Raw genomic sequence first — 22632 nt, 5'->3', positions numbered from 1 at the left:
CTGTGTATTTAATGGATTATGAATGCCAAATAGCTCTACTGTGTTCACAGGAAACGTGCTTTCGAGACCGAGCAGGTGTAATTTAATAATCATTGAAAGTCAAAATTTACTAATCGTGACGCACTTGTGAATGGTTAGCTTGACAACCATTCACAACTGACAAAAAATCAAACGTATTTCCCTTGTTTCGACATATGTCTGGACTGCACGCATTTTGCTGTTCGGGAAATTTTGAGTATTTATGTAACCTTAATCGTACGAAACGAAGTATTCAATTCGTCAATATGTACATATTTCTAATTTCTGTTAATGCCCAGGGCGCACCAGCGGCCGAGCTGGTTGCTGAACACTGGTAGTTCGGTCCGAGGTTCGAATCCCGCGAACGGGCTGGCTGCATGGGCGTTTTCGTGGTTTTCCCCATGTGTAACGTGTATACGAGCCAGTTTCCCTTAGAAAGTCCTCCACGAAGGCATCCCTTCCCTTAGGCAGATAGCCCTCGAGGCTTTGCCATAATCACACACACACTGTTAATGCCAAAATATGCTAGTTCGCACCCAAAAATGAAAATTTATAACCACGGGTAGCAGTCGCCTTCACAGTAGGGAACACCATCGTTATCATATTTCATATTAAGTCACTTAATCGCTATGAATGTCGATTCTTTGGATTTCGATTCACTTTTCATCTTCATCCAAGAACTTCGTAAAAAAACTTCCACTAACTTATTTTAAAGCATTCTTAGGGTGAAACGGATATATGGATGTCAGATTACTTCTCTCTTTACATTTGTATGTCTAATCTAACTTTCCAACCATTCTTCTGTGGAATATATGCATCAGTTGTTAGGATTTGCTTAGAATTTTCGGAGCAAGTGAAAAATTAACTGCGATTCCGCGGGATTCGAACCAGTAATCTTCCAGTTAATAACTGAAGGTGCTACATCAGAACAGCACGCGAGAGAGAATGCAATGATTTCTCACGATATCTTTTTTCATCATTTGAAAGATATTTGTTTCTTAAATTCTGAAAATGTCGTTAATGACCTTCGAAATGTTTGTTAAGGTCGTTTCAGTTTGCGACGATGATACGATTTCTTAGATTGATCACATTTTCTTTGTCTTTCCTGAAAGAAAATATAAGGGAACTTTTTCTCCTCGACTGAAATACATCTTTCTACTCCTCCTCCCCCCGCGCCGAAAAAAGAAAAACTTTTTTAAAAAATAAGTACTGATTGTTGATTGAAAAATTCCTCGAACAGTGAAACTATTTTCTGATAAGATCTTTTCAGTTCTCAAGTTTGAATAGACGTGATATGTATCTATTGACAAAATTACTTCTACTCAAGTTGTTGTTGTTGCTTTTTTTTGAAAAGAATTTCCTTAACTTTTTATTTCTTAAAGCTTAGTACTAAAAAATGATTGACGTGCTTACAATTGCTTGTTTAGTTATACACAATAATAAAATAGTCGAACGTATAAAAGAACGAGGAAAATTAGACCACTGAGTTTTCTATTTTACTTACCATTAATAGGATAACATAATTTCACCCAGAATTTCAGTGCGTTTTTTACCGGGACTTTCCAATGAAGGAACATAATTAATAAGCATGGCTGAGAAAATTATACGGATTGTGCTATAAAGTGCCAACAGTGTTATAGATGAATTTGCAGGTATTTCCTTCGAATTTACAACATAAAAGAAAGCCTGCAACTTTTCAGAATTAACTAGTGCATTTAAAAATAATGATAATAATTAACTTGAAACCTGAAAACTTCAGATTGCAAGCCTCGAAGTCAAAATATTCGATATAAAAATCATAGACTAACTGCTTGATTTTTATATGTAATATCTACTATTACTAATTCATGAAATTAAGTTTTCATAAACATTGTTACTCATGAAATTTAATCATACTGAATAAAATTAAAATTCAACTCAAAATTAATTTAATTTTCAAACCCCCGACTTTGGTTCTGTATTTATTTTTATGTATTTATTTTACCTTAAAATGGTATAAATAGGAAACGTCTCAAAGTATTACAAAAGTATTTTACCATTTAAATAAAACTATGCATCTAAAAGGAGAGATTGCAGCCTATGAATTACTACAAAATTTCATCATCACCCATTCGATTTTATTTTCTTTGATTATGTAAATTATCTCATGAGTATTTTTGCCTAGAAAGAAGGATGGCTTCATGGAGGATTTTTCTAAAAACTTACTCTGATTTTATTTTGAATTTAAATGACCGTGTACAGAGGATGTAGACTTAGAAACTTTGTCACGGAAATATTATAGGGTACTAATAGATATCGTACATTACAATATATGTGTATATATATATATATATATATATATATGTATATTAATTATAGGATGCAATAGAGAATATATAAATGATTAGATTATCTTCTAGGAAATGTGAAAAAATTTAGATAGTACAAGTGTACTATTGTGGAAATTGTAAATAGTAAAATTGGGTTTTGTAATTTATTAAATAGTAAATTAGTAAAAAAAAAAATTTAAAGAAAAGTATATTTAAATAATTAAAATCATTTTTTTATTCCACAGATAAATCCCGACTTTTCAATGGGAATTGGAATTCCTCTATACAATCACCAACAATTCATTAGGATCACCTTTCGTCTTCTTCGCATTTCTGAACAAAATCTCCATTCCAAATTGTAAATTTACTAATCAAATAGATATATTATAGTTTTATAGATACGTGTTTTATTTACCACACTTTACGGTATAAAATATGTTTCGAAATGGTACTACGAAGTACAGATAAAAGATTTTTCATCTGTTGAGTCCTTACACTTTTATAATGTCAGAGACAAATGAAAGATCTTTTACATCGTGGATTGGCAAGAGGGTGCTCTAGTTTTTCCGATTTTAGATTTTAACGGGCAGCAGTTATCGCTAACTGATAAAAAAATGAGATAATGTAAACCAAAACACATTAAATAAAAGTAAACGGAAGTGTAAATTTCGTCTTATTCGGTTACAATAGTGTAAAGGTAGGATAGCTACAGGGATTCTATATCCAACATGTATATCGCATTAGTATAAAAGTAGCTATTTTTTGGAAAAAACATTTCTTACACATCTTTCCTTAACTATACTTTGCCGAAGTTAGTAATTCGTTCCGGGTTCAGATTTCAACGAAGAGGCTGGTTGTATGGAATTTTCGTGGTTTTCCGCATATGTGTTAAGAATGGAACCGGTGTAAATTAAATGTACCATGGGCGATTTCCTGACCGGTGTATCATCGGCTATTTTCCTGATTTTACTTGTTTGGTATGTGGATATGGACTGCTTTCCCTTAGAAATCCTACACCAAAGCATCCCTCCTTTGAACCCTTACATGCTTTGCTATAGTTAATTAAGAAGACAGCTCTTGTGGGCTTTGCCGTATTCAGTTACACGAACAACCAATTTGTGTCGCGTAAATTACAAATTTATAGCCGAAAATTACATTAATTCGTACGTTGTTGAAAATTAGTATTTCATCCACTTAATCATCCATTTATGAATTTATAAATTTCTCGGCAGGTTGTCTTCGCGACTCATGTCGTTACAGGTATAATGTTTCATTCATTCAATCGTCCCTTATTACTTTTTAATCTTAAAAGTTTCGAAACGTTTCGGTGGTTTGTTGATGTCGACTAAAGTTTTTATTTATTTAATTTTTTTTTAAATTTATGCCTAAATTAAGAAAAGAAAGATTAGAAACATTTATTTATCATGAGAATTCCATACTGAAAAATGAGCTCTCTTATTTAAAAAAAATTTAGAAAAGGTGACCTTGTTTATGTTACGTATGCTTCTTAAAACAGATATGACCTGCATTTAAGACTTAATTGCTTTGGAGTAAATATACATCACTTCCCTTATTGGAATCTGTGTTTGTATTGTTGCACATGTCTGAAGATCCTACGTAATTATGACAGCTTTTTCCTGAACTTAAGGAAACAACCAAGCACTATGGCATAATATCGATGCCGTTGTTTTCTTTAATGCACGTGTGTACGTAATGCACAAGGAAGAACCATAATTTATTTCACTTGTTGATTTATGATTGCATTTCCTTTCTTTGATACAATCATCGATAAACCAGAGTAGACATTGTTGAGTTTCTCTCGTAGTGTACGATATCCAAAGAAAAAAGTTTCAATTTATAGAAGAAAACATAACTCTGAAATGAATATTTACAACTAAACACAAATTTAAAAATCAAAACACAAGCATATGAAATTGTATTAATCAGATAGAAAAAAAAAAAAAAAATCGGCAAATGTAAACATTGAAATCCCTGTAATGCGTAAATATCCAAGTGATATTCATTCCATTGCCACTTATTTTGCAATGTTACTAGTGTGACTTTGTTACAGATACTGATCCTGTGGCTAAAAAGTCTTAACCATACGTGAATTTATTGAGCTTTGTATCGGATTTTTTTTTTTTTTTTTTTTTCCTTTTTTGTGAGCTTTGAACATTTAACTGGACTATTAGGCACTTTTTTTCCCTACAAGCCATACAGTACGCGGAGCGCTTTTGCTCAATTGAATTTGATGGAAATTCAGTAACAGTTCTCCTAATAACGAAAAGGCTGACTAGCTGCAGAGTAGTAAAATTGCTGAACACTGGTATTTGGACTAAATCCCGGGCTGGCTGCATGGGAGTTTTCGTGGTTTTCCTCATTTGTAGAGTGGATGTTAACCAGTTTTCCTCAGAAAGTCATTCATGAAGACATTTCTTCCCTTTAGACAGATACAGGTTGAAGGAAGGCCGGCACCTAGGCATCCAAGTAGGCATATTAGGTATCGCCAGGCCTTATTAACTTCTAACTCTCCGGATGGAATTCTGAGGGAGACTTCCCGGGGTACGGTCCGAGGGTCTCTCACCCCTCTTTCCCAGCCACTTGCTTCTCCAGATGCTTTCGGCGTATTCGCTTGCTGATGCAGACAACAGGGATTTTCAAACTAGGATACTAGGAGTCATAAAAATTATTAGAGATTACTAAAGCATTTAAAAATTTTTATTGTAAAATCTCGAAACTTTGAGAGATTGTTTATTCGGTAGCTAGTCTTGAGTTCAGTAGGTGATGGGTGCGAGTTAAGGTTATAAGACATTGATTAGTAGCGTCTAAGTAATAAACAGTTTTAATAACTGTGTGTTCATGTATAAAATACGACAAATGTAGACTTCATTTGAAAAAGAGCACTGAATTTGGCTCGACAGATCAGCTGCTTTCTTTCATCAAAATGAAATTATTCTGTTTAACATGCAACTCATGTGCTTATTAAGATAAATCCAACCCATTAGAAACTCCAGTTTCATATAAATATATGAATTTTCATATAAATTTTTTGTCTCCGTTTTATTGTTGTAATAATACCTCTAAATACTTCTCGTCTGAGCGCTGTAGAGATGGATCTCTTCTGAGCTTTTGAAGATTTATCCATTATTTCTCTTTCGCTGGTATGAATTTCTTTAAGATAGCCAAACGAGTAAATGGAATTTTCATTCTGCCAAAACACAAGGCATCACATTTCCAATGTTTATTACGCTCTGATTTCTGTAGGTAAGGTTGGTTTGTCTTTGTTATCAGATCCGTGTAGCGGGAGATAACGGAAATTCCGAGACCTTTTTTTTATATGAGCATCGCATTATCAGTTGCGCGCATTTACATCGTCGGTGCATATCATGGGTCCAGCTCTGACGGAAGTTCAATGCACCGGACGAACCGCGGGTATGAGATAGGGCTTAAACGATGTTTTGCTAATTTCGAAAATGGCGCATTCTAAACCAATCAAATTTTAAATCCAAAACCTTGGATGTTTGAGTTATTACATTAAGGCCTACCGGCATCTTCATCCATTTGGGGTTTGATGAACATAGCTTTAACATTCTAAATAAGTTTTGCATTCCAAGCACAAGCTTTGGTGTACTTTAAATATATTTTTAGTTAAAATTTTAAATATATTCTTTATGTACTTCGTTTCATATGTATATATATAATTTATTTCAAAATAAAAATATATAATTCAAAAATAAAAAAATAAACAAAACAATAATGAACGTACTTCGCATAATAACATATTTCATATATTAAAATTTCATAGAATTATATGAAAGTAATATATTTCATACATCATACTTCAGTTTAAAAACATTTCAGATGTAAGTATAATTAAAATTTTAAATGAGATTTTACATAGTTTTTTCGCTTTATTCTTTGCATCATTACTAGCGTTTTTATAAATGGCAGTTAGAAAAAAAAAAAAAAAAAAAAAAAAAAAATGTTCGTATTTATGACACTGGATTATGACAAATACGGGCAATAGTAAAACGCTATATAATTAAAACGAAGAAAGGAAATACGCACTCTTTTTAATGACTTCCAGTAAATGATGCCGAGTGAACTAAGGAATGGAAGCAGAATCGTACCTTCGTATTTTGTTCACTCGAGGCCAAGAATTGAATGTGTGCCCCCGTATGTACTGCAAGATATCCGGTCAAATAATATACACTGGTTGGTCATCAGAATTAAAGGAAAATGAAAAAAATATGTAACCAAGTTAATGTTGCCCAATGCTGTAATTATTTATGTTAATCAAATACAATTCAATACAAAATTACACTTTCGTGCATACGTTAACGCCAGAAATATGCAAATTCGGTGAATGATAACATGGTGCGCAATGGACATATGCTGGAATTCCGGCCTGTAGTGTTGTTTAAAGTGAATATGGTTTCTGAGAGTGATCAGTATTCAGTAGTTACGGCTCGCAGGCATCATTTAAGTGAATATTAAACTGGCGAATAATTGGTAGAATCGAGGGAGGTTAACAAAACAAATGGTCGTCCAAGATTTGAATGTCCCTCAAAGTGTCGTCCACCAGCGGCCGAGCGGTAAAGACGCTGAACACTGCCAGTTCGGTCCGAGGTTCGAATCCCGCGAAATGGCCGTTTTCGGGGTTTTCCCCATGTGTAACGTGTATGCGAGCCAGTCTCCCTTAGAAAGTCCTCCACGAAGGTGTCCCTCCCTTTAGGCAGATGCTCGTGTGCTTTGCCATAATTGAATAATCCTAATCCCTCAAAATGTCATATCAAGAGTTAGGAGTCGTTTTTTAAGCACTGGCTCAGTTGATAGACAGTCTGATCAAGGGCGACCAAGAGCAACAACGACATCAGAAGAACGTTTTCTGTCATTGTCGGCTCAAAGAAACGGCGAAGCGACTACAAGAGATTTGGTTTTAGACATTCAGCCTGCCACATGAACCGAGCCGCATATCTTCCAAGAAGGCTCTGTAACCGCTCGGAGATATGTGGACGAGGTACTGAAACCCCAGATTAGATTGTTTAGAGGTGCTGTTGGCCCAGTTTTTGCAAATGTATGACAATGTTCGGCCTCATCGAGCATACGTGGTGTCAGAATTCTTGCAAACAGAAGATGTCACTCCAATGGATTGGCCACCTTATTTACCCGTTTAGAACTCGATTGAGCATGTGTGAGATGCCTTAGGGCTCGGAATTTCAGTACGCCAAATTCTTCTCCGAACCCTCCAGGAGCTGAAAAATTCACTTTCAGAAGAGTGGCGTGCAATTCCACAAGACTTGATCAACACTTTAGTAAAGTCTATGAAATCGGTGAGGCCTGCGTATGAGGTGACCGTACACCATATTAAAGAAGCATTTCCTCCACAAGATGTGACTTTAATTTTTCCATCATTTTAAAATTTCCATAACCTTGGTTTTTAATTTCAATGTTTTGCGAATAATCCTAATCAACTGCCAAACATTGTAATTTATGTTTACTAATGCTTTTGTAGAAATTTCTATTAATTTTTCATTAAGTATCAGTTACATTTTATTTCTGTCATTATCCTTTAATTTTGATGACTATTGTGTGTAAGATAAATAATAATTTAACTCAAAATTATAATTTAAACTAGCAATAACCCCTTAATTCCCCCTCTATATTCTAAAAATCGTAGTAATAGCTCTTCTAGTCTTCATCATATCTACATCAATCCATCTTGCATGCCTTGCGTAACGCTGATGACGTAGCACGTAGCTAACTCGGAACCTGAACGCAGAAGTTTGAGAACTGAAACCTTTCTAATCTAAACCAAAACCTTCTCTTGGTGACCCTCCATATTGGATAACTGCACACCTTTTAGTTTCAAGATTTGTCTCTTGAAGTCAGGTGCTTCTTCGCTCCGTTTACTTTGTCGTGCTACTAATCATGCCATTATCTAAAATGTGGTACTCTATATAAAATTGTGGTTTCCATATTGCACCCATGATCATGTGTAATGAAGAATATGTTTTGATATTTAGTTCGTATCTACCTATAAAAGTTATTCGATTCGGCCACGTTTGTCTACAAGTTTTTTCTTAGAGTGTCATCTTTCTAACTATGCAGTAAAGTCTCCCCAGGATATAACGCAGAGAAAAAGTTAACTATACCTGTACTCTTTTAAATTCAGTAAAGCTAGCCGTTTAAAATCATAAGACAGTGACAATTAATCATAGCTTTAAATACACAGAAATGACACATATAATGATTGCAGTTTTGAAATGAAAAGCATTAAAAATTTCCTTTTTGATAAATAGCATATAGCATTGAAATAATGTGAATAGTAATGCAGCTAATGTAAAAAGTATTGCACTAATTTTACAAGCACTTTTAATAACCTAATTTTTCTTTCGTTTCAACGAAACAAAATTATCGGTAATTTTTCAGAATGTACTTGGTCACTTAATTCATATACGACAGAGAGCATAAAGCATTGCGGAATAACTATGTAATCGACTTGGTGATTATAATTTTGAGAGCTAAATGTATTTTGTTGTTTTTGTTGATTTTTTTTTTTCCCCGAACGGCGGGCATTATTTTTGTCTTTTTTCGACATTGGCCACTTCCGAGGCCGGAAGTGATGGCCATTTTATTGTGGAGGCACCTAATAGGCGGCCACCGTTACCTCCTGTGAAAAGATGGACAGTTACAACCATGCCTTCTCCGGGATTCGAACCCGGGCTCTTCGGTGTCGTAGTCGGCTTCCCTAACCACTGTATCATCTGGGCGGCTTTTGTTGAAACATGAACTACATCTTGACACTTCAGAAGTTATTAATAATAGAATGTCTCTGCGAAGCCTCTCTTCATATGTAACGTGGGCCCACCAGCGGCCGAGCTGTAAAGACGCTGAACACTGGTAGTTCGGTCCGAGGTTCGAATCCCGCGAACGGGCTGGCTGCATGGGCGTTTTCGTGGTTTTCCCCATGTGTAACGTGTATACGAGCCAGTTATCCTTAGAAAGTCCTCCACGAAAGGCATCCCTCCCCTTAGGCAGATAGCCCTAGTGTGCTTTGCCATAATTAAATACACCACACCACCATATGTAACGTGAATGCAAGTAAATTTCCCTTAGAAACCTTTCCACGAAGGCATACCTTTTCTTAGCCAGATTGCCCTCATCTGTTTTCCATATTCAAATAAAAACGGAACCTCTTCGCCATGTATCTCAAAGAACTTTCTCTGCTACAAATGCTCAAATTCGGATAATAGAGTTCAGGATATGATTATCTGACGAACAACTATGGTTAAAAAAATATTTTAATAAAAATATATTTTAGTGTAGAAATTAATATTTTATGAGTTACTATGGAATAAGATTTATTTCATTGTATTGAAATAATATAAGATATGATCATGTATAAGGATTTTCCCATAATTTTTATGCTATAGCCCTTACAATTTTTATTTTGACTTTAATGCGTATATTTTTATGTAAAAATATAATGAGATTAAATGGTCTATTAGATATACTTTGGCATTTTAAATGCGTTAATAAAAAGAGGCCTCTACTTTCCTACTTGAAATTTAACTAACGAGCGTGTGCTCGTTTTTTTTCTCCTAGCTCCAAAGGTTTATAGGCCTATCAGTGGCTGAGTGGACAAGACTATTGAATAGTGGTAGTTAATCCCGGCGCACCGGCTGGTTGCATACACATTTTCGCGATTTTCACTATGTGCAATGTGAATACCACCTAGTTTCTGTTACGAAGTCCTCCATGAAGGCATTCCTTCCCTTAAGTAGCTGCCTTCGAGTTGTTTTGCCTTAGTCAGTTGACCAATTAAAGGATTTTAATATATATAATAGTTTTGTTTACTCGTTATTTGTATCTTAATAAAATAATGGAATATTTTAAGAACATATAAACTCCAAATTTATGACCGTAAAAGCGTATCATAAGTAATATAAATGCTATAAAATTATAGCATTTATATTACTTATAATATAAATACTTATAATATTTATATTATAAGTAATATAAATGCTATAATTTTTGCTCCTTTGATTTTCAACATACTACTATGGTAAACAAGCTTTGGTATTTGGAGTGAATCTTCACTAAAATTTGAATTACCAATGATTTCATCAAGAGTATAATGGTTAATCGATTAAGGCGAAGCAATTCGAGGGCAATCTGCCTAAAGGGCATAAATGCCTTTATGGAAGACCTTTTTAAAGGAAGTTTATTTTACCTTGAGGAACGTTTTGAAAACTTTCGTGCAGCCAGCTCTTTCGCTGTCATTTTAACCCGCGTCGAACTACCAGTGTTTAACAATCTTACTGCTGGGGGACTTACCTAGAGCATAATCGTTAAATTTACTAAACTTCGATCAAGATTATCGAAGATTTTCCTGATTGTAATGAACAGGCATAGAAGCAAAGTGCTAAAATCTGTTCTAAAGCTCTTTTTTTTTTTTTTTTTTTTTTTTTTTTTTTTTTTAGTCCAAAGGGATTTGAATCCCGAAGAACTATTAGTTTCGTTTTGGCATTTTGCGTCGAACTCATAAATGTCGGTTCACTTTTCAAACTGTTGCCACAAAATGTTAGAGTCCTGCATTATATTTGAAGAAATTAAATAATGAAAAATCTGCATAAATGTATGTATATTTCTCGTATTGTGATAAAACAACGGTACATAGTCATCGAATTTTGAATAACGTAATCCTCCAACGAATATGAGCATGTGGAAGACCAAATTTGAAATTTGAAATTTGTTTTATGATCGATTTCCTATCTTTTAAAACTTTGACGAATTTTTGATTAACAAACTCAAGGATTTCAAAGCGAGCAAATGGCAACGTTGTGCAGAAAAAAACATTTTTATCTCCAGCGCGTGAGTCTCTGTATCGGAAATTCTAAAAATATGCTCGTTATAAAACTATTTTGCGATATTGCTGTTGCACTGGATCTTATGGTTTAAGTGCGAGGAACATGATATTTAATAAAGAAAGGTAACACACAAAATGTTAAAAAACGCCCCTTTGGACTTAATTTAAAATCTGAAACATTTCAGATTTTGTTTTTTTCATTTATTTTATTTTTTTTTTATTTTTTATTTTTGATTCTAAGAGGACGTCGTCTAAAGGAACCTTATAACATTTTCAACTGATCATTGAAACACAGTGGTTAAAATTTTAGCGGTATTGTTTTAAAAAGTTCCAAAATTTCCTTGTAATTATGTATTTAATTGTATATATATTGTAGTTGTATCTTTAAATTCAGTTGTCTGTTAGGAATTAGTCATGTTTCTGCAATGCTTGTTCCCGCAGTTTTCAAATTCTTCCTGTTTCTGAGAAATCGCGAAGTGTACTATCCCCCTTCCGACAGCCTTCTTCTCGGGGAATATCACAATTAGTCATTAAAAAGGACTGAACAGTTTCTTCGTGAATAAGTAAGTCTTTGCCTCTGTATTATTAGGTTGAAGACGGGTCCGAGTTTAGTCTCTTCTTGAAAATTGGATTGCAATATTAGCTGTTATTGGGCGAGTGATTAAAACTGCGGGTTGCTGATGGTTAATTGGATTGACTTCATGGGAATTTCTGGGCTTTCTTCATATGTAATGTAGCTATGCGGACCAATTCCCGCACAAAGTTCTTCACGAAGGCACGTTTCCTCTTAGGCAAGTAGGCCTCTAGTGTGTTTTACAGTAATTAGATACTATCCCAACGTACTTTACAGTAATTACCTCAATTCTGAAATTCAGCTTCCGAAAGTAAATCAGTTTTTTGAGAAAGTTTTATTTTGAAGCATTTAGTCTTGCACTGAATAACATTAAAAAAAAAAAAAAAAAAAAAAAATCAGATGTGGTAAAGTTTTGTGATGAGAAGAGTGTGATGAGAGAATAAAGTTTGAGATATTAAGATTTCTTCGCGTATTTATTAGATTTAATAAGTATATCAGACTATTTTTCTTCACTTATTAACATAATTTTTTTAGTTAAAAAATAACCTTAAGCATTTAAGGAAACATTTTATTATAGAATTTTTAGCCCCATCTTTAGAGGAAAGAAATACTTAAATAGCTTTACAGACAGAAGTAAAAGGTATGAAGATGTTACGTGTTCCTCCTCAACACCCGTTTTCTTTTATCACAGTTCTGTTAGAAGCATATAAAGCGATAAATGTGATATATTTTCTTTGTCGACCATCTAAAATTGAGATTTACTGATTGGCAGCAGGGACGAGAAGCTGTTTGAAGCACTTAACCATCAGACAAAAAATTTATCTTCCCCGAAAGAATGAGAGTTACGCCGCCAGAGAAGTATCTCTGCTATGTACAAACCCTCCGGCAAGTTTGTAAATTAGAGGCTTTGAGGTATCGTTTCTTTCAGATGTGTGCTGTTTGGTAATGTGAGGATTTGGAATCTGTTACTTTGCTGCACGGGGGGGGGGGGCAGAGCTCATTATATTCAGGCGTATAAAAGTTTTTAGTTTTACATAGTTTAGAGACAGTACTGTGAAAGTCACAAATTCTGTATCGGTTGAAACACCTTGCAATGCTTAGTATGCTAAATTTTTAAATCAACGTGTAAAAATTTAGACTTGAAATTATAACCATAAACACTGCACAAGCAATTTTATCACTTATAATGTGCTAGGTGCATTTTTGTAATAAAAGAAAATATTATTCATAATTCACTCCTAGTTAACCAGCAAAAAATGTCATTTTGGAATGTAGTAAATGGTGGCCCTTATTTCTAGTTACGGTCTTCCTATATTTGTAGGCTTGCTTGGCTACATTTACCTAACCTAACCTTTTCAATGAATAATCGTTATAAAAAGAGTCATAAGATGATCTGTCTCAGATGTCAGAATCTTTAAAAGATTTAAAGGTCAAATTACTTCGAAAATAACAAAAAAACTTTCACTATTTGTATCTGAAAAACTCGTACGTTCGACTACAGAGTCAAAATGCACAATTAATGAACACTAATAATAATAAGGGGGATGCCTTCGTGGCTCCACATTGCACATGGGAAAAATCACGAAAACGACCACGCAACCAGCCCGTTCTCCGATATTCGATTTCCGGATCGAGCTGTCAGTGTTCAGCGACTTTACCCCTTGGCCGCTGTAGAAGCCTTCATAGAGGATTTTCTATCGGAGACTAGCTCATATTCACATTACAAGTGGGGAAAACAGCCAAAATTTCATGCGGCCAATTTGTTCATCAGGATTTGAACCGGTTCGAACGACCAATATCTTATCAGTCTTACCAGTCGGTCATTGTTGACAATGAAGCAAACGCTTGGTGCAGCTTTGGCTTACGATTTCCTTTTTTTTTCTCAGAAGCTCTCCCCCCCCCCAATACTTGCAAATTTTGCATTTTCGAAATTAGCTGTTTTCAGTAATTCAATTTCAGAGCTTCACCGAGCTTTAAACCAACTCCGGGTGTCTTTAAAGCAAAATCTAAACAAACATTCATTAAATTTGTTTTAATGTGAATAGTATTTTGGTCGGGAAATAAAATTATATTCCATTTTATTTATTGTTTTACTGAGCTGACTGAGTAATACGTTAAGAATTACGTAAAGTAATACGTGCTTTACAGAATATGCGCATGTAAGTAACATATTAGTTAAATTTTAAATTGCTAAATTGGTTAATTTTATGTAAAACTTGCTATTTTTATTGTAGTTCTTATTAAAAACTCTGTATTAGCTCACTTTTTCTGTCTTTAGAAATAAGTCATATCTGTTGAATAAAAGCGCGAAAAAGAAAAAAAAAAAAATCCTCCTTGTTTTAACATTAACGTTAAAGTTTTATTACGATAAAATGAATTGCATTATTAACTTACACATACATAATAGCAAGAACATATCATGATGCAGTTTTCTGCATGTAGGGTAATTTTTAAAATTAGGCATTCCTTTGTAAAAAAACCAATAAATAAGAGAATCCGGATCCCCTAACTTTTCTTATTCTTCGTGCGTATTTGGTCTGAAGTATTATTCAGGTTTTTAATGTTGCCTATCTAATGCATTCATCGTAAGATCTCGCTGAATGTTTGAGCGTTTTCTTCATGGTCTATGTCTTATGAGTGGCTTCGGAAAAGTCTGTTTTGTGTATATTTTCAAAGAGAACATTTTGGGGTTACGGTCTGTTTAAAAATACACTTTGACTAGGCTACATATAAAGGGGTCGTACAATATTGCAAAGAATCATAGTAAATTGAACTGAAAGCATTTTATAGTCACAAAACAGGGTGAAATGGTTTGAAAGTAGGATTACGTGTCTAAAAGGTGGTTCTGGTTAAAAATGTAAAATGTCGAAATCGGTGATCGTGAAGGAAAGCAAGGAGATGTCCAACATGTGTGTGATGCCAATACCATATATGGTACAATTGAGGGGACCTATGCTGTCAAAAGAATGCTAAAAAGTAAATTTATCTTCATTAGGGCAGTAATTTTATCGCGGGAAGGGAATGCAAAATTTGTGAAGCAGTCGAAGGGTTAAGTAGTGAAAATACGCGAAGCTTTCATTCTCGGGGATTCGAATCCCGGCTCAGTCATTGCTTTTCTCTATACCAGTCAGGAACCGTAACTAGAAACCCTTAAAACAGATTTATGTTGTTTCTGTTCTGAAGATATTCTCCTTCTCTCTGTAATATATATTGGTGAAAAGAACAGAACTGTAGCAAGGGATTTCAGCGCCTCGGGATAATTGAAGATTTCGCGGCCTCTCCTATTTATCAAGAATGGAAAACATTTCATTTTAACATCTTGTAACATGAACTTCGCGCCCCCTTAATTCTGCGCCCGGGTAAACATGTGCACTCTACCCCTCCAGCCACGCCACTGAAAAAGAAATTAACATTAAATGCAAAATCTATCGTAGGATTGGGGAAGTTATGTATAATAATAAAATTTAAAAAATCGTGATTCAAAGAAAATGCTGTGAAGAAGGGTTTATGTATTTGCGGCATTCTTTATAACAAGAAAAAATGAAAGTAAGAAAAAGAAAGAAATGCTGAGTGAAAAATCTGTACAGAGTAAAAAAATATAACCTTACGTACAATAGACGTCATATCCCTCAAAATGTATTTCCATGTAATGCTTTTGTGTTTAAAATCGTAATGCTGCATATAATAATGGTAATAATAAGAATAATATAAAAAATGAACATACTTTCCTAATCGTATTTTTTTTTTTTAAATGGAGTATCCATGTATTAATCTGTGAAAGGCTCCATCCATAGTCAAATCGTTAAGAGCGCTAAGTACTGGTAGTTTGACCTGGTAACCCAGTCGAAGAAGTTGGCTTCATTGTTCCCCCCCTTCCAGTCACCAGCCATTTTTTATTAAAAAGTCTTTCAGGAGTGCAGAGATAGCCCATGTGTGCTTAACCATATTCCAGTAAACTAACATAACCTTAATCTGTGAAAATTTCAACACGATATCAGATCTAAATTTTCAATGCGAGAATTTAAATCTAATAAAGATGTTATTGGAAAAAAAAAAAAAAAAGCCTCTAAAACCCGATAAATTATGTGAGATATTTACAAAACCTTCATTTAAAATGGTTGTGTAAACACCGAAATTCTCTTATTGTTAGTTACATCGTTAATTCGGAACGTTAACTGACGTATAATTTCATTATACAACTGTATAATTACAGAAAAGCCCTTAAATATGAGACCTTAAGCCATTATCGCTCCGAGTACTGCGAGGTATTCAGAACCATCGCATAGCTTATTAAGTAGGTAGACTGCTAACAATGATGCCATTTTTTCCTGCACTATGATATTATATGATCTGAATTTTTTCACGATGATTATGCCGTAATACTGAATGAATGGTTTTTTTTTTTTTTTTAATCAGCTGCAACATTGCTGTTGATTAAATATTTGGTTTGTTTTAGTAAATTTTTAATTTATTACATCACGTAATAGATTTCTTATAAATTACGATTTAAATACATTTCAAATAATTTTCAGTTTTTAAATAACCTGATAATTTGGGAATTTTTCATAAATGATGAATATTTTACTAATTCAGAAGTCAAACAACAAAAATCAGCGTTAATTTACAAAATTTTCACAGGACTAGTTTCGATGGTTTTACCGAACCATCATCTTCAGCTGCAAATTTTGTAAATTAACGCTGATTTTTGTTGTTTGACTTCTGAATTAGTATTTGTTCGGCGTGTTGTTGTGTCTTAATTGATGAATATTTTCTCAAGAATTGTAATATTTCAAAACGTGTTAAATGTTTTAATGAAATATTTGTTATAAATTTCTGATTTAATTATTCCAGCTAGCCAGTCATGTGCACTGAATGGAGAAGTTCAAGATGAGCAAACAGAAGACGCATGCCATGAAAATTCCATTGAAGAGAAAAAACAAAAAGGACATTTTCTTTTTACCGAGTCCAGTCCAGCTGCAACGGAGAATTGCAATTCTCATTCCAGGTATATTTAATGTTTCATTCTTAAATTTATTGTCAAAAACGTTGGGAATTGTATAATATAGACCTAGATGTTTATGTTTGATTAAAGAACCAATACTACGCCAATCTGAAAAACGACAGATTGTATAAAATGTGGCATAGATATCGGTCAAGAACATTAAATGAGTTTTTTTATTTGTTGTTAAGTTTATAACCTCGATTGCCAATATATTAAAATATATAAATTGATTTCCAATTTATATTCAGATGTTCAGAACGCTAACTAATGTTTTAAGTAATTAAATTTAATGAATATATGAAATTTTTTCTCAAGACTAGTGAAAAGGAATAAATGTTAAAGAGCTCTTAGCTGTATTATTAGTCCAAAGGGGCAATTTACCCTGAAGGACTATTAATTTCATTTTGGCATTTCGTGTTGAAAACTTTAAAAGGCTGTATCACTTTTCAGATCGTTGCCACCATACATTATCGCCCTGTCTTCTGTTTAAAGAAATTAAATAATGAAGAATCTACACAAATGTAGATATGTTTCTCACATTGTGATAAAACAACGGTACCTAGAGCCATCAAAATTTGAATAACGTAATCTTCCATAGAATATACGCATCTGAAAGCCCAAATTTGGATTCTTTTTTTATCTAGTTCATATTTTGTAAAACTAACGAATTTTTGATTAACAAACTCAACGATTTAAAAGCGATCAATGGCAACACTGTGCGGGGGAAAAAAAAATATCTCCAGCGCGCGAGACTTTGTATCGGAAATTCTAAAGATATGCTCATTTTAAAATTAATTTGCGATATTGCTGTTGAACTCAATTTTTTAGTAAGTAGGTAGAATATGATATTTAATAAATAAAGGTAGCACACAAAACGTTTAAAAAAAATGCCTCTTTGGACGTAATTTTAAATTTGAAACCTTTCAGATTTTTTTTTCTTTATTATTACTTATTTTTTGTAAAATTTAATTTTTATCTGTAACAATTGCTGACATATTAATTTTAAAACAATTGCAACATTAACAGTGTGCTTTCAATGAGTGAGTAGATAAAACGTAATAGTTGTTTGCAGAATCATTGAAAGAAACAAAGGCTTAAATTACAGTAAGATAAGAATTAAAAGAGAGAGAGGAAAGTTAAAAGCTAATAGTTTATTATGGTAGTTTTTTTGTCTGCCAGACATGTTCTGAGAGAGCATCTCAGGTACATTCTAAGGGATAGAGCAGAGGCCTCGGGCAATTGAGTGAAATTCTCGATCACCAGTGACTATGCTTGCGAAATCATTGCAATCTGGCTTGGCTATGCTAGAGTGGAAACGCATCTGGTGTTTGACTGGCTTCCGTTCATACAGCTCATATTTAGTCTAGTGGAGATGATTCAGGCTGATATATGGCTGCCTATAGTGCTTACAATGTCTGCAGCTAACTATGCGAATGGGACTATTCTGCTTTGTTTCCTTAGAAGTGAAATATACGAATTGTCTTGGACAGTTAAGCTTCCTCTGGGACAACTACCTTGAGTACACAGAGCTATTTCTCTTTTATGATCACCTTTTTCTATCGAGAAATGGCTGTTAGTCATTCATTGCTGTCTTGATTTCAGTGACATTGAGTAGCCTCGAGATTTGCATTTTTTCGTCCATTATCATAAGCATGCCATGGAGGCTTCTGAAGTCGTTCTTAAGCAGATAACCCTACCATGCATTTCTATAATTACATATATCTGCAATCAATATTTTCCGTGAGCATCAGTATTCCACATGAAATTTACCGTAGAGTTTTTCAAAGTCAGTAACTTGTTTTTCCCACAAGGACTTACTGCTGTTGATCTGAAGGAAGAGGGGTCTGGCTACCTGGGTATGTAGTGCGGCAATGCCCCAGCAATAAATACCTACCTTACTTATTTATTAGTAAGGTAAATAATCAATCAATCAATGTTTTGTTAACCTTTTCTGCAATAACTATGCAACTAAGGCGATATCCGTGATCTATCTCCTTATTGGGTGGAAGAGGCAGTCATGTCCACAGAACCTCTAAGAAGAAGAGATAAAACAAACTCAGCCTGCCACACCACAGAGGCCCCACACCCATGGCGCAGACATTTTAAATGAACTCTCTCTTTTATGCCCCCCCCAGGGCTGAACTGGGCAGCGGGAGCTTTCACACCACGTGTCCCAGAGACCACCCCAGGGGAAGGCAGTCTACGGAGCCACAGTGAACCTGGAAATCTGACTGGTCATCTAAATGCTCTTGCCAGTACTACGCGGGATGCCCGAAGCCCGCACTGGCTCTAACATGAGCCTTATTTCATCTCACCCTATGGGCTACTCGAATGAATGAGTACAGGTTTCACTGCGAACGCCCACAGAGCACGGGGAACCACCAAGCTTAATAATTTTATACTCCCCGTGGCCGAGACTGCCTAGGTCCTAGGCTGTCATTATTTATCCTTATCAAAAGGATTACTTTAAATTTCCCACTCGAAATCATCATTTTCATCGCAAATTATTTTCACGAAAGAGGTTTTCAAGTCCGTATTCACTATGAAATTTCTAGTATTAGAAAAATCAATTCTGGTGTCCCATAGGGCAGAATCCTTGCACCTAAATATTCAATATTTATCTTTATGACATGCCGAAAAATGTAAATGCAATTCTCGCAAGCTATGCGGATGATATGGCGCTGTTATGTAAGTCTTTCAGTTCCAAACATGCAAACAAGACACTGCAACAGACAATCATCTTTATCCTTATTCAACCTCTGGAAATTAAGAATAAATGCATAAAATTAAGAATCTTTTCCACTTTGGTAAAGAAAAAGTTATGTTACTGCAATGCGTTATTTCAGAATTATGTATCAAGAATGATATTTCAGCCGTGATGTTATGGACCGACAGAAATGCGCCACATTTCCGGTGTAATAGTTCGCATGTGCGGTGACTAGCTGGATATATTTTAGCAAAGCTGGGATCAAACGGAATTGGACAAGAAGAGGTATGGATATAAAATTATGACTTTAACCCGTGTTATGAGCTCAATTAAATGTGTGATATGTGATGTGTTTGTATAAAGTTAATGTCATGTCTACGTAAAGGATATGTTTCTCTACAACCAAGAGCATTCAATCATTAACGAGAAACTTGCTTGAGGTAATTACAACAATAGTCTACCCATTCGTTTAAAACTCAGAATAACTTTTGACAAATGGAGTCAACTGTCTAGTTTCATGTCAGATGGAGTCAGCTCTTTCGTTTGCTAGCATACCAAGGAACCTTGATTTGGTTTTGCAGCAAGAAAAAATCACTTAAATAAATCAGAAATTAGGTATATAATTAGCTGGGATGCAATGAACAAGTGGTGTACGCAATCTTAAAGCAGAGGTTTTCAACATTTTTTAGATCAAGGCTGCCTTGATTTTATGTAATTCAATCTTTAATTCTTTTTTTTATCTTTTAAAAATGTTAACAACACAGAGTGCTTATGGAAATTGACACACTAAGAGTATTATATTTTTGTATGTTACACAAGTATATATTAAATATATATTTAAATAAATTTTACTGAGCTACATGTCATCATCTGCAACCACTTCAGAGTTTTGTCCCATTGAAAGAAAATATTATGCATGATTTTACAACAGATTTAGATTCATGTCTGTATTCAACCAAATGTACTAACAACGAAATAATGTCTTATTTTTTCACATTTATAGAAGTGTAATAAAATATTTCGTGTTTAAATCTAATAGTGTTCTCATAAAATTATAATGGAAGCATTTTTTACCTTCCGTTTAGGTTCCGATTGGGGGAATTTCAGCTAAATAATATGCAGTAAAGCAAGGCTTTACTGCATGTATTATTTACGCTGGTCGTAAAAACTAAAGGATTATGTAAAAAACATATGATCACTGACTTAATTTTTTAACTAGTGTCCAACGGTGTAATTATCTAATTATCTGTAACTGACCACAGAATTTGACTTCTGCGCATAGGTTAGCGTATGCAATTTGCAGATTAGGCGACTGACAACGTGTCGCGCAGTAGACGTATGGAATTCAGAATAATGGAGGTCTCCCAAGATTTGAATATCTTACAAAGTGTCATATAAAGCATCTGAAAACAATTTTCAAGTATTGAATCAGTTAATAGACAGCTTGGTCAAAGGCGGCAAAGAGCAACAACTGCATCTTAACACAGTTTTCTTTTACTGTTGGCGCCTACCAGCAGCCTAGCGGTAAAGTCGTTAAGCACTGGTGTTTCAGTCCGAATTTCGAATCCCTTCAATGGGCTGGCAGGATGGCCTGCATTTTCGTGGTTTCCCCCAGGTGTAACGTGGATACGAGCCAGTTTCCATTAGAGAGTCCTCCACGAAGGATCCCTCCTGTTAGGGCCTTGAGTGCTTTGCCGTAATCAAGCAAACCAAACCAATATACAAGCAGATATTTAGTTGCATTTTTTTGCTCATGAATCACATAAAAATGGGCACACCTGTGGCGAATGGCATAAGGCCGTGGGTCATTGAAAGTTCGATGGGCTGTTTACTTGGCGTTTCTCCATCAGTAACATAAATGCGAATCAGTTTCCTTTAGGAAGCCCTCTATGAAGGCATCCCTTAGGCACGTACCCTTTATATGTTTTGTCTTAACCAATCAATCATCTAACCATTTGATTCATGTCAAAAGAACTGCTATTCATGCCAAATTTGTTTGTTGTGCTATAGAGTTATTATATTACAAAATCTTATTCTTACTTGATATTTAACTCAAAATCCTGCTTTCAGTGAGCAGGCTGGTTGTGCTTAGAATTTTCATGATTTTCGTAACGTGACATACGTAATGTGAATACGGTATTCTTCACCCTAATCTTAGTGTAATTATGTCTTAAAATGAATACACAGGGATGGATAGATTTTGTTCACCTAGATGTTATTAGAATACAATTGACTAGAATTACTACAGAGACTTTTATCGAATATGTTAGTAGAGTAAGTATTGCTGGGCCATGGTTCATTTTAAATCTAGTTGGCTCAACAGACAATAAAATAACAATGTGTCTGTATATTTTCTTTTTCTTAGCTTCCAATTATTTGCATTATAAAAGTTGTGCATTAATTTTATAACTAACTAGAGAGAATTTAACATCTTCATGCATTCTGTTGTGTATAATTTTTCGGTGCTGCAGAAATTTTTATGGTGCTCTTAACATTTATGCTTCGTTTAGATGATTTCTTTGCATTAACATCTTTTCCTTATATTGTATTTCCGATGGATTTTAGTAACAGTTTTATGTAATATACCTAATTTAATATAAAGTCTACAAAATTTATTTTGAAAATCCGTTTTATTCTTTTACATAAATTTTCAGATGATTAAAGACTTTCTTCTCTTTTGCAGTGAAAAAATTAAATTTATTGTGTCGGAAGAAGATGATGAATTTGCGGATGTAGTTGAAGAATCAGTTTCTGGATTCCAAATTAAAGATGCCTTGAACATCAACAAGTCTAATCAGCAAAGTACCCACATAAGGTAATTTTAATAAACTACAACGATAAGCAAGCCTAATGGTTTTTAAACGTTAAGAAACTATCATTAGTAATGAGTGAAACAATTTGATTTGTCTAATCTTAAAATTTTTATTTGAAATATGCTTAAGAGAAGCATTTTTTATATTCCCCAACTGAATTTTGTAAATTAAAGGAGTTACTTTACTGTTGTCAAAAGAAGCCATTTGTTATCTTTAAGCAGTTGTACTGCATTAAATAAATAGGTGAGTGAGATTTTAGATTGCATATGGCTAGGTATGAAAATTATAAATTTGTAAAATTTAAATATCATTGTATAATTCAAATAAATTGTAACTA

The 22632-nt window shown here is 34.2% G+C and overlaps 1 protein-coding gene across 2 annotated transcripts in view; it reads left to right on the top strand.

Moving 5' to 3' along the window:
- Positions 1-22632, top strand: part of ACC (acetyl-CoA carboxylase) — a 231818-nt gene that overhangs the window by 20486 nt on the left and 188700 nt on the right. For both annotated transcript variants that reach the window (XM_085807436.1, XM_085807435.1), the window contains exons 2-3: positions 16625-16778; positions 22166-22297. In XM_085807436.1, coding sequence (XP_085663562.1) covers positions 16625-16778; positions 22166-22297 — 286 coding nt within the window. The remainder of the gene's footprint in view (positions 1-16624; positions 16779-22165; positions 22298-22632) is intronic.

This window comes from Stegodyphus dumicola, chromosome X1 (assembly GCF_044657685.1).
Source record: "Stegodyphus dumicola isolate Sdum_Otavi_A_Nest chromosome X1, ASM4465768v1".
NCBI classification, from domain to species: Eukaryota; Metazoa; Arthropoda; class Arachnida; order Araneae; family Eresidae; genus Stegodyphus; species Stegodyphus dumicola.
Note: the sequence above shows the minus strand (reverse complement) of the source record. Positions and strands in the feature narration are given on the sequence as shown.